This window comes from Pseudophryne corroboree, chromosome 2 (genome assembly GCF_028390025.1).
Source record: "Pseudophryne corroboree isolate aPseCor3 chromosome 2, aPseCor3.hap2, whole genome shotgun sequence".
Classification (NCBI taxonomy): Eukaryota; Metazoa; Chordata; class Amphibia; order Anura; family Myobatrachidae; genus Pseudophryne; species Pseudophryne corroboree.
This window is the reverse complement of record NC_086445.1, coordinates 166,216,801-166,229,288: the sequence shown is the minus strand read 5'-3', so window position 1 is coordinate 166,229,288 and position 12,488 is coordinate 166,216,801. Positions and strand designations below refer to the sequence as shown.

The following is a 12,488-nucleotide window of genomic DNA, read 5'->3' as shown; positions in this document are numbered from 1 at the left end:
GGCCAGAAGTCAGAATTTCCCAAAAAGACTTTTCTCATTCCGGTGACTTTGGAGATCCTCGGTCAAACTGTCAAGACTGAGGCCTTTGTTGACAGTGGGGCCGATGGGGTTTTCATGGACCGTCAATTCGCCCTGGAACACTCTGTTCCCTCAGTACCTTCAGAGATTGAGATCTGTGGGTTAAACGGGGAACCATTGTCCCAGGGTAAAATTACCTCCTGCACCAGCCAAATTCCTTTGTTTATTGGAGCCACACACTCTGAAAAATTGTCTTTTTATGTGACTGTCTGTTCTTTTGCCCCATTGGTTTTGGGGTTACCCTGGTTAAGGGCCCATAACCCTCAATTTGACTGGGTCTCTGGGGAGATTCTTAGTTGGGGTACTGATTGTTTCAGGAGTTGCTTGAGCCTTCCAGTCAGGCTCTCGCAGCTAAGTTTGCCAGGATTGCCAGGATGTTATGCAGATTTTGCGGATGTGTTCTCCAAAAAAGTTGCAGAGGTACTACCTCCCCATCGCCCTTATGACTGTGCCATTGATTTGTTGCCGGATGCTAAGCTTCCCAAGAGCAGGTTGTACTCCCTGTCACGTCCTGAGACTCAGGCTATGGCAGAGTACATTCAGGAGAACTTGGCTAAGGGATTTATCAGACCCTCACAGTCCCCAGTTGGGTCGGGGTTCTTTTTCGTGGGTAAAAAGGACGGTTCGTTGCGACCCTGCATCGACTTCAGGGAATTGAACCGTATCACGATTAAAAACTCGTACCCACTGCCTCTCATTTCGGTTTTGTTTGACCAGCTTCGTACTGCCACCATTTTTTCTAAGATTGACCTACGCGGTGCTTACAATCTAATCCGAATAAGAGAGGGGGATGAATGGAAGACTGCCTTTAATACCCACTCAGGGCATTATGAATATTTGGTGATGCCTTTTGGGCTCTCTAATGCCCCGGCAGTCTTCCAGGAATTCATGAACGATGTGCTCAGGGAATATTTGGATAGATTCTTAGTTGTTTATCTAGATGACATCCTAATCTTCTCTCATTCCCTGGAGGAACATCGGAAGCATGTACGCTTAGTCCTCCAGAAACTCAGAGACCACCAGCTTGGGGCGAAGCTGGAGAAGTGCGAGTTTGAAGTCCAGCAAATCGCATTTCTAGGGTATATTATCTCCTCAGAAGGTTTCCAAATGGAGGGTTCTAAGGTACAGGCAGTCCTGGATTGGGTGCAGCCCACTAGTTTGAAGGCGCTTCAGCGTTTTCTGGGCTTTGCAAATTTTTATAGACGGTTTATCGCTGGATTTTCGTCTATAGTGGCCCCCTTGGTGGCACTCACTAAGAAAGGGGCGGATGTTGCTCACTGGTCTTGTGAGGCCAAAGCGGCCTTTGCCCGTCTCAAAAGGGCATTTGTCTCGGCCAAGGTGCTGCGACACCCAGATCCAGAGCGTCCTTTTGTGGTAGAAGTGGATGCCTCTGAGATAGGTATTGGGGCAGTGCTCTCTCAGATGGGGGTGTCTGATAATCGCCTTCATCCCTGTGCTTACTTTTCCCGTAAATTTTCGTCTGCCGAAATGAATTATGATGTGGGTAACCGGGAATTGTTGGCTATAAAGGATGCACTCGGGGAGTGGAGACACTGGCTTGAGGGGGCTAAGTTTGTGGTCTCAATTCTCACCGACCATAAGAATCTGGCATATTTAGAGTCAGCGAAGCGGCTCAATGCCAGGCAGGCACGATGGGCTTTGTTTTTTGCTCGCTTTAATTTTTTGATAACATATCGCCCTGGGTCAAAAAACATCAAGGCTGATGCGCTCTCGCGGAGTTTTGCTCCAGTTCAAGAGACCACCGAGGAGCCATTGCCCATTGTGTCCCCATCATGTATTAAAGTGAGCATTACCCAGGACCTCTTGTCATTAGTCCTTAGAGCACAGGAGCAGGCTCCTCCAGACCTTCCGGTAGGTCTTTTGTTTGTGCCTCCTAGGTTAAGACAGCGAGTGTTCCTGGAATTCCATGCCAAGAGGTCGGCAGGGCATCCGGGTATTGCCAGAACTCGGGAGTTGCTGTCTAGAGCGGTGTGGTGGCCCTCGGTGGCTAGGGATCTGGATCAGTGGGTTCAGGCATGTGACGTTTGTGCCCAAAATAAAACTCCTAGAGGGGTTCCTGTCGGCCCATTACATCCACTCTCTATTCCGTCTAAGCCATGGACCCACATTTCCATGGATTTTGTGGTGGACCTGCCCAAATCCTCGGGGATGACAGCCATTTGGGTTGTCGTTGACAGGTTTTCGAAGATGGCGCATTTCGTTCCACTGGTTGGGTTGCCATCGGCCAGACGCCTGTCTGAGTTATTTATGCAGCATGTTGTGCACCTCCACGGGTTGCCACTTGATGTGGTCTCTGACCGTGGATCCCAGTTTGTGGCCAAATTCTGGAGGGCATTTTGTTCTGATCTCCAGATTTCTGTGAGCTTGTCGTCAGGCTACCATCCACAGTCTAATGGGCAGACTGAGAGGGTGAACCAGTCCTTGGAGCAGTTCCTCAGGTGTTATGTCTCCAAGTGTCATACTGACTGGGTTGCTCATCTGTCCATGGCGGAGTTTGCTTATAACAACGCGGCTCACTCTGCTACAGGGATCTCTCCCTTCCTTTGTGTGTATGGGCATCATCCTAAGGCCAATTCTTTTGACCTCCTGGATTCCACGCCTGGTGGTTCCTCTGTTGTTTCGGTCCTTAGGGGTATTTCGAGGAAAGTGAAGAAAGCCCTTGTGTCTGTGTCATTAGTGACCAAAAGGGTTTTTGATAAGCGGAGAAGACCCTGCAGCTTCAAATTAGGAGACTTCGTCTGGTTGTCCACCAAGAATTTGAAGTTGAGACAGCCATCTCATAAGTTAGGCCCCCGGTTCATCGGCCCTTATAAGATCACCAGGGTTATCAATCCAGTGGCATTTCAGTTAGATCTGCCCCGTTCATTGGGTATCAATAAAACATTTCATTGTTCCCTTTTAAAACTGGCGGTTAGTAATCCTTCTTCCAGTGGAAGACCTTCTCCTCTTCTGATACGGGGTCAGAGGGAGTTTGTGGTTGAAAGGGTTCTTGACTCCAAGGTGGTTCGGGGTCGGCTGTCATTTTTGGTGCACTGGAAGGAGTATGGTCCGGAGGAGCGGTCGTGGGTGCGCAGTTGTGATCTTCATGCCCCCAGACTGATACGCTCTTTCTTCTCGCAGTTCCCCGATAAACCCGGTGGTAGGGGTTCTTTGACCCCTCGTCAGAGGGGGGGTACTGTTAGGATCTCCTGCTCTGTGCTGCCACGTCGCCATGGCAACCGGGAGGCAAGTGTTAGCGAAGTAACCTGAGCGCAGCTGATACTCCGGTCCGGGTTTTTACTGTGTAGTGGTTACAGGCTCTGTGCACGGCAGGGAATCCGGCGCTGGTTTTGTGCTCACAGTCTGTGAGGTCTGAGTGGGGCGTGGACAGCACCTGCTATATAAACCATCCTCTCAGGCTAGGCAAATGCTGCTGAATCTTTGTTTGTTAGTCAGTTCCAGAGAGTTAGCAAGTACTGTGTGACTTTGTATTTACTTGTTGCTTACTGCGAATAGGCCTTGGGATTCGGTACTTCATTCTGCCAATCCGGACCTAGCAGTAAGACTGGAGTCAGTTGTTTGACCTGCTGGGGTTCTTTTGCTATTCTGTGAACCCAGCAGGTTTGCGGCTGTACTCTCAGACCTGCTTGCTTAATCCTCCCTCACTGTGCAGGGCGTCCAGGTGTCAGTTTAGTGGCAGTAAGCTGAACCTGTGCCCTGCAAGTGGGGGTTAGGATTGTGGATACTCTCCTTGTGTCTATATTTCTATCTCTGACCAAGGAGTTTATTCCCACACCCGTTGGTAACCCTTTGGGGTTTTTTCTGTTGCTCTTAGCAACATCATTTCAGGTGCTCCACATGTGAAATCACTACACATCGCTTCATTGTCCGCTCTATTCCATCTGAGCATTCCTGACACTAGGGAGACACCCAATTCCTGAGCCTTTGGGCTTCCCCGTTCACTTTGTGTTTATTAGTTATTCCATCACCTCCTGTGTATGTTATGTTATACTGTCTGTGAGTTCGTTTGCTTTGCTTCCCTCTCTGTTCATACACCGGTATACTCCTGTTAGCACTGGTGTGCGTAACAATATATAGTAATATATATACTATTCTATAGCTTCTATACTGCTTGTCAGGACACATGTGTCACAGTTACACCGCTCTGTACTGATATATATATATATACAGTAATATATATACTATTCTATAGCTTCTATACTGCTTGTCAGGACACATGTGTCACAGTTACACCGCTCTATACTGATATATATATACAGTAATATATATACTATTCTATAGCTTCTATACTGCTTGTCAGGACACATGTGTCACAGTTACACCGCTCTGTTCTAATATATATATATATATATATATATATACAGTAATATATATACTATTCTATAGCTTCTATACTGCTTGTCAGGACACATGTTTCACAGTTACACCGCTCTGTACTGATATATATATATATATATATACTTATACAGTAATATATATACTATTCTATAGCTTCTATACTGCTTGTCAGTACACATGTGTCACAGTTACACCGCTATGTACTGATATATATATATATATACAGTAATATATATACTATTCTATAGCTTCTATACTGCTTGTCAGGACACATGTGTCACAGTTACACCGCTCTGTACTGATATATATATATATATATATATATATATACAGTAATATATATACTATTCTATAGCTTCTATACTGCTTGTCAGGACACATGTGTCACAGTTACACCGCTCTGTACTGATATATATATATATATATATATATATATATATATACAGTAATATATATACTATTCTATAGCTTCTATACTGCTTGTCAGGACACATGTGTCACAGTTACTCCGCTCTGTACTGATATATATTCAGTAATATATATACTATTCTATAGCTTCTATACTGCTTGTCAGGACACATGTGTCACAGTTACACCACTCTGTACTGATATATACAGTAATATATATACTAGTCTATAGCTTCAATACTGCTTGTCAGGACACATGTGTCACAGTTACACCGCTCTGTACTGATATATACAGTAATATATATACTATTCTATAGCTTCTATACTGCTTGTCAGGACACATGTGTCACAGTTACACCGCTCTGTACTGATATATATATATATACAGTAATATATATACTAGTCTATAGCTTCAATACTGCTTGTCAGGACACATGTGTCACAGTTACACCACTCTGTACTGATATATACAGTAATATATATACTATTCTATAGCTTCTATACTGCTTGTCAGGACACATGTGTCACAGTTACACCACTCTGTACTGATATATACAGTAATATATATACTATTCTATAGATTCTATACTGCTTGTCAGGACACATGTGTCACAGTTACACCGCTCTGTACTGATATGTATATACAGTAATATATATACTATTCTATAGCTTCTATACTGCTTGTCAGGACACATGTGTCACAGTTACACCACTCTGTACTGATATATACAGTAATATATATACTATTCTATAGATTCTATACTGCTTGTCAGGACACATGTGTCACAGTTACACCGCTCTGTACTGATATGTATATACAGTAATATATATACTTTTCTATAGCTTCTAGTATTATAGTGCAGCATTTTGGTGACCAACAGTATACATATATAGTACAGTACAGTAGGCCATTGCTATTGATATATTACTGGCATATAATTCCACACATTAAAAAATGGAGAACAAAAATGTGGAAGGTAAAATAGGGAAAGATCAAGATCCACTTCCACCTCGTGCTGAACCTGCTGCCACTAGTCATGGCCGAGACGATGAAATGCCATCAACGTCGTCTGCCAAGGCTGATGCCCAATGTCATAGTAGAGAGCATGTAAAATCCCAAAAACAAAAGTTCAGTAAAATGACCCAAAAATCTAAATTAAAAGCGTCTGATGAGAAGCGTAAACTTGCCAATATGCCATTTACAACACGGAGTGGCAAGGAACGGCTGAGGCCCTGTCCTATGTTCATGGCTAGTGGTTCAGCTTCACATGAGGATGGAAGCACTCATCCTCCCGCTAGAAAAATGAAAAGACTTCAGCTGGCAAAAGCACAGCAAAGAACTGTACGTTCTTCTAAATCACAAATCCCCAAGGAGAGTCCAATTGTGTCGGTTGCGATGCCTGACCTTCCCAACACTGGACGGGAAGAGGTGGCGCCTCCCACCATTTGCACGCCCCCTGCAAGTGCTGGAAGGAGCACCAGCAGTCCAGTTCCTGATAGTCAAATTGAAGATGTCACTGTTGAAGTACACCAGGATGAGGATATGGGTGTTGCTGGCGCTGAGGAGGAAATTGACAAGGAGGATTCTGATGGTGAGGTGGTTTGTTTAAGTCAGGCACCCGGGGAGACACCTGTTGTCCGTGGGACGAATATAGCCATTGACATGCCTGGTCAAATTACAAAAAAAAATCACCTCTTCGGTGTGGAATTATTTCAACAGAAATACGGACAACTGGTGTCAAGCCGTGTGTTGCCTTTGTCAAGCTGTAATAAGTAGGGGTAAGGACGTTAACCACCTCGGAACATCCTCCCTTATACGTCACCTCGAGCGCATTCATCAGAAGTCATTGACAAGTTCAAAAACTTTGGGTGACAGCGGAAGCAGTCCACTGACAACTAAATCCCTTCCTCTTGTACCCAAGCTCCTGCAAACCACTCCACCAACTCCCTCAGTGTTAATTTCCTCCTTAGACAGGAACACCAATAGTCCTGCAGGCCATGTCACTGGCAAGTCTGATGAGTCCTCTCCTAACTAGGATTCCTCCGATGGATCCTTGAGTATAACGCCTACTGCTGCTGGCGCTGCTGTTGTTGCTGCTTGGAGTCGATCGTCATCTGAGAGGGGAAGTCGGAAGACCACTTGTACTACTTCCAGTAAGCAATTGACTGTCCAATAGTCCTTTGCGAGGAAGATGAAATATCACAGCAGTCATCCTGCTGCAAAGCAGATAACTCAGGTCTTGGCAGCTGCTGTGGTGTTAAACGTGTGTCCGGTATCCACCGTTAATTCACAGGGAATTAGAGAATTGCTTGAGGTACTGTGTCCCAGATACCAAATACCATCTAGGTTCCATTTCTCTAGGCAGGCGATACAGAGAATGTACACAGACGTCAGAAAAAGAGTCACCAGTGTCCTAAAAAATACAGTTGTACCCAATGTCCACTTAACCACGGACATGTGGACAAGTGGAGCAGGGCAGACTCAGGACTATATGACTGTGACAGCCCACTGGGTAGATGTTTTGCCTCCCGCAGCAAGAACAGCAGCGGCGGCACCAGTAGCAGCATCTCGCAAACGCCAACTCGTTCCTAGGCAGGCTACGCTTTGTATCACCGCTTTCGATAAGAGGCACACAGCTGACAACCTCTTACGGAAACTGAGGAACATCATTGCAGAATGGCTTACCCCAATTGGACTCTCCTGGGGATTTGTGACATCGGACAACGCCACCAATATTGTGCGTGCATTACATCTGGGAAAATTCCAGCACATCCCATGTTTTGAACATACATTGAATTTGGTGGTGCAGAATTTTTTTAAAAACGACAGGAGATGCTGTCGGTGGCCCAAAAAATTGCGGCCGACTTTCGGCATTTAGCCACCGCGTGCCGAAGACTGGAGCGCCAGCAAACACTCCTGAACATGGTCTGCCATCAGCTGAAGCAAGAGGTGGTAACGAGGTGGAATTCAACCCTCTATATGCTTCAGAGGATGGAGGAGCAGAAAAAGGCCATTCAAGCCTATACATCTGCCTACGATATAGGCAAAGCAGGGGGAATGCACCTGACTTAAGCGCAGTGGAGAATGATTTCAACGTTGTGCAAGGTTCTGCAACCCTTTGAACTTGCCACATGTGAAGTCAGTTCAGACACTGCCAGCCTGAGTCAGGTCATTCCCCTCATCAGGCTTTTGCAGAAGAAGCTGGAGAGAATGAAGGAGGAGCTAAAACGGAGCGATTCCGCTAGGCATGTGGGACTTGTGGATGGAGTCCTTAATTCGCTTAACCAGGATTCACGGGTGGTCAATCTGTTGAAATCAGAGCACTACATTTTGGCCACCATGCTCGATCCTAGGTTTAAAGCCTACGTTATATCTCTCTTTCCGGCAGACACAAGTCTGCAGAGGTGCAAAGACCTGCTGGTGAGACACTTGTCAAGTCAAGCGGAACGTGACTCGTCAACAGCTCCTCCTTCACATTCTCCTGCAACTGGGGCTGCAAGGAAAAGGCTTAGAATTCCGAGCCCACCCGCTGGCAGTGATGCAGGGCAGTCTGGGGCGAGTGCTGACATCTGGTCCGGACTGAAGGACCTGCCAACGATTACTGACATGTCGTCTACTGTCACTGCATATGATTCTGTCACCATTGAAAGAATTGTGGAGGATTATATGAGTGACCGCATCCAAGTAGGCACGTCAGACAGTCCGTACGTATACTGGCAGGAAAAAGAGGCAATTTGGAGGCCCTTGCACAAACTGGCTTTATTTTACCTAAGTTGCCCCCCCTCCAGTGTGTACTCCGAAAGAGTGTTTAGTGCAGCCGGTCACCTTGTCAGCAATCGGCGTACGAGGTTACTTCCAGAAAATGTGGAGAAGATGATGTTCATCAAAATGAATTATAATCAATTCCTCCGTGGAGACATTCACCAGCAATTGGCTCCAGAAAGTACACAGGGACCTGAGATGGTGCATTCCAGTGGGGACGAATTAATAATTTGTGAGGAGGGGGATGTACACAGTGAAAGGGGTGAGGAATCGGACGATGAGGAGGAGGTGGACATCTTGCCTCTGTAGAGCCAGTTTGTGCAAGGAGAGATTGATTGCTTATTTTTGGTGGGGGCCCAAACCAGTAATTTCAGCCACAGTCGTTTGGCAGACCCTGTCACTGAAATGATGGGTTTGTTAAAGTGTGCATGTCCTGTTTATACAACATAAGGGTGGGTGGGAGGGCCCAAGGACAATTCCATCTTGCACCTCTTTTTTTTCATTTATCTCTGCATCATGTGATGTTTGGGGCTAATTTTTTTAAGTGCCATCCTGTCTGACACTGCAGTGCCACTCCTAGATGTGCCAGGTGTTTGTGCCGGCCACTTGGGTCGCTTAGCTTAGCCATCCAGCGACCTTGGTGCACCTCTTTTTTTCTTTGCATCATGTGCTGTTTGGGGACTATTTTTTTAAGTGCCATCCTGTCTGACACTGCAGTGCCACTCCTAGATGGGCCAGGTGTTTGTGTCGGCCACTTGGGTCGCTTAGCTTAGTCATCCAGCGACCTCGGTGCAAATTTTAGGACTAAAAATAATATTGTGAGGTGTGAGGTGTTCAGAATAGACTGAAAATGAGTGGAAATTATGGTTATTGAGGTTAATAATACTATGGGATCAAAATTACCCCCAAATTCTATGATTTAAGCTGTTTTTGAGTTTTTTTTTAAAAAAAACTCCCGAATCCAAAACACACCTGAATGCGACAAAAAAAATTCAGGGAGGTTTTGCCAAAACGCGTCCGAATCCAAAACACGGCCGCGAAACCGAATCCAAAACCAAAACACAAAACCCGAAAAATGTCCGGTGCACATCTTTAATATATATATATATATATATATAAGTATATAAGTCTGAAGTATACAAACAGCTTGCGGATGAAACTACTTACCAGGAGTTACCCTCGGATCCAACGTCTATATTTAAAGCAGAAATAGATGACATTTTGAACAAAGCCGTGGAAGATAATATCATAAATTACAAGATAAAAGAAACATTAATACAGGACTGGCCTATTATCCCGGTTCTTTATACGATCCCCAAACTTCATAAAAATCCCGTGAACCCGCCAGGAAGACCTATAATAGAGGCAAGAGATTCCCTCTTCTACAACATTTCTAAATACTTAGATTTCTTCCTGCAGCCGGTTGTACAAGATCAAAAGGTCTGTCTGAAAGATACTACGGCCTTCTTGTTACAATTGGAGAAGCTGTCACCGCTGCCGGAGAACTACCTGATGTGCACCATAGATGTGATCAGCTTATATACCAACATCCCCCATCAAAGAGGTATTGAAGCCATCAGACGGTGCATCACAGGCAGTCACAAATATAATGGTCCAGACATCAATTTCTTCATTAAGTTACTGGAGTTAACTCTAGCACAAAATTACTTCATTTTCGATGGTAGATTTTTCCGGCAATGCTCGGGGTGCGCGATGGGGTCTTGCGTGGCCCCGAGCTTTGCAAACATCTTTATGCGAGAAGTGGAAAATGACCTCTTTCTAACTAATCCTAATGTAGCGGGTAGTATTAAAGCATACTTCCGCTACATAGATGATATCTTTGTATTATGGTCAGGATCGCAAGAGAGTTTCCAACAGGCTATGCTTGACATCAACCGGTTGGATGACTCCATAAAATTCACATATTCTACCAGCTATGAAGAAATACACTATCTAGATGTGGCTATCAAACAAGATCATCTGCACCACTTGCACACCTCTTTATTTGTCAAAGAAACAGACATAAATACCACGCTGCATGCTAACAGTCACCACCCGCCGACCCTTAAATGGGGATTGCCATATTCCCAATACATGAGGATCAGGCGTATCTGCAGTGATCAAGCTGAGACCATTAAACAGATGGACATCATGACACGAAAATTCATAGAAAGAGGTTATAAACTAAAACATCTAAGGGAAGCCAAAAGCAGGGCTTTGAAGCATGATAGAATAAGCTTATTAAACAAAACCCAAAATACAAGAAAGCCGGACTTCATAGTTTGGACTCAAGATTTTTCCACCACCAGTATGAGTACCATGCAGAAGGCCAAACAAATTTGGCCTATCATCACCCAAGACAAACAATTACAGTCTATCAAAGGAGTGAAGATTTTACCCTCTTATCGAAGAGGAAGAAACATCAAAGGTTGGGTGGTACATAATGACGTTTCTAATCTTAAAGTATCACCGCCTGGCCATTTCTTGACAAGGAAGCCAGGTAACTTTAAATGCCTCGGGTGTACCACATGCAGCAGTTTGGAACCAGGTGCTGTTTTCCATCATCCACGCTCAGGAAAGGAGTTTAGGATTAAACGACCTTATACCTGTACAAGCCGATACGTTATATACTATATTAAATGCCCTTGCGGGTTATTATACATTGGCAAGACTATTCGCCAGTTTAAAGAAAGAATAGCGTTACATCGATCTAGTATACGTGCGGCTTTGGAGGGACGGGGCTCGGACCAGCCGGTAGCCCATCATTTCAAGGAGTTACAACACAGTATGTCATCTATACGTTATAAAATCATTGATGGAGTACCTGAATCCCCAAGAGGAGGCAACCGAGGTCGAATCTTACTTCAAAAAGAATCCTGGTGGATCCATACACTACAGTCCATGAAGCCTTTTGGACTCAATGAAATTCTATCATTTACCAGCTTCCTATAATTTGTGATAATAGCACTGCCTTTTTCTACATACTTTGAAGAGATATGAACCGGGTTACAGTGACAGTACTAGGTTCTTTAGACATCTGTTATTATAATTCAGTCTCATGTAGATTCCGTATATCAGTTAATGTGCCTCTTTAGGTTGACAAGTTTGTTTCCGGGTGACATATGATATCAGTTTACTATAATCCATTAGTCCCCCTAGACCTATTGTGCTGTATGTATTGCGGGCTACGGGTGAATCTCTGTTACATGTTTTTATTTCCGTAGACAGAACGGGTTACCATGGTGATGGGACGTCACTAGGATTTTCCACGCCCCCCTTTGATGCTGGGTCGCCGGCGCGGGTGCGCGCCAATGACGTCATCGGCTCACAGCGGGCGCCGTGGAAGCAAGTGCACGAGGTGTGGGTAAGGTATAAATGTTTTATATTTGTATATTACAGATGGTCTTGATAAAAGGGCAGCAGCCCTGAAACGTTGATCACATTACTGTGTCTGCGCATTTATTAAGTCTTCATGAGTGCCAGCTTGTTCTTGGAGATATATATATATATATATATATATATATATATATAACTTGAACACTACATGATAATTGAAATTCAAAAAGCTTAGTAACATATATTTGCAAAGATATGGTTAAGCCACCAAGCCTCTGCAAGGCTTCTCTGATGCTTGTGGTCCCTAATGCTACATGATACTAGCACCCACTCTGGGTTATATAATTGCTTTTTGTTCTTCTACACGATAATAGCACATGCAAAAATATATTTAAATTGAAAGCTATCTCATCTGGAGTCACCCCATGATCATCCAAATGGTACTGCAAGGACCAGCATGCCCTCCAAATGTTGGTCCTACCTATGCCTATCTATATTTTTGCAATTGTAAAGTGCAACGAAATTTGCTGCACTATATAAGAAA

At 44.5% G+C, this 12,488-nt stretch overlaps 1 protein-coding gene across 1 annotated transcript; it reads left to right on the top strand.

Moving 5' to 3' along the window:
- Window positions 1-573: 573 nt before the first annotated feature.
- LOC134990792 (uncharacterized) lies at window positions 574-12,045 on the top strand (the record flags this gene model as incomplete). The annotated part of the gene is made up of 3 exons (XM_063950719.1): window positions 574-1,680; window positions 10,028-11,108; window positions 12,008-12,045. Coding segments are annotated over 3 exons (2,226 nt in total), but the record flags the coding sequence as incomplete, so codon positions are not given.
- Window positions 12,046-12,488: the final 443 nt, after the last annotated feature.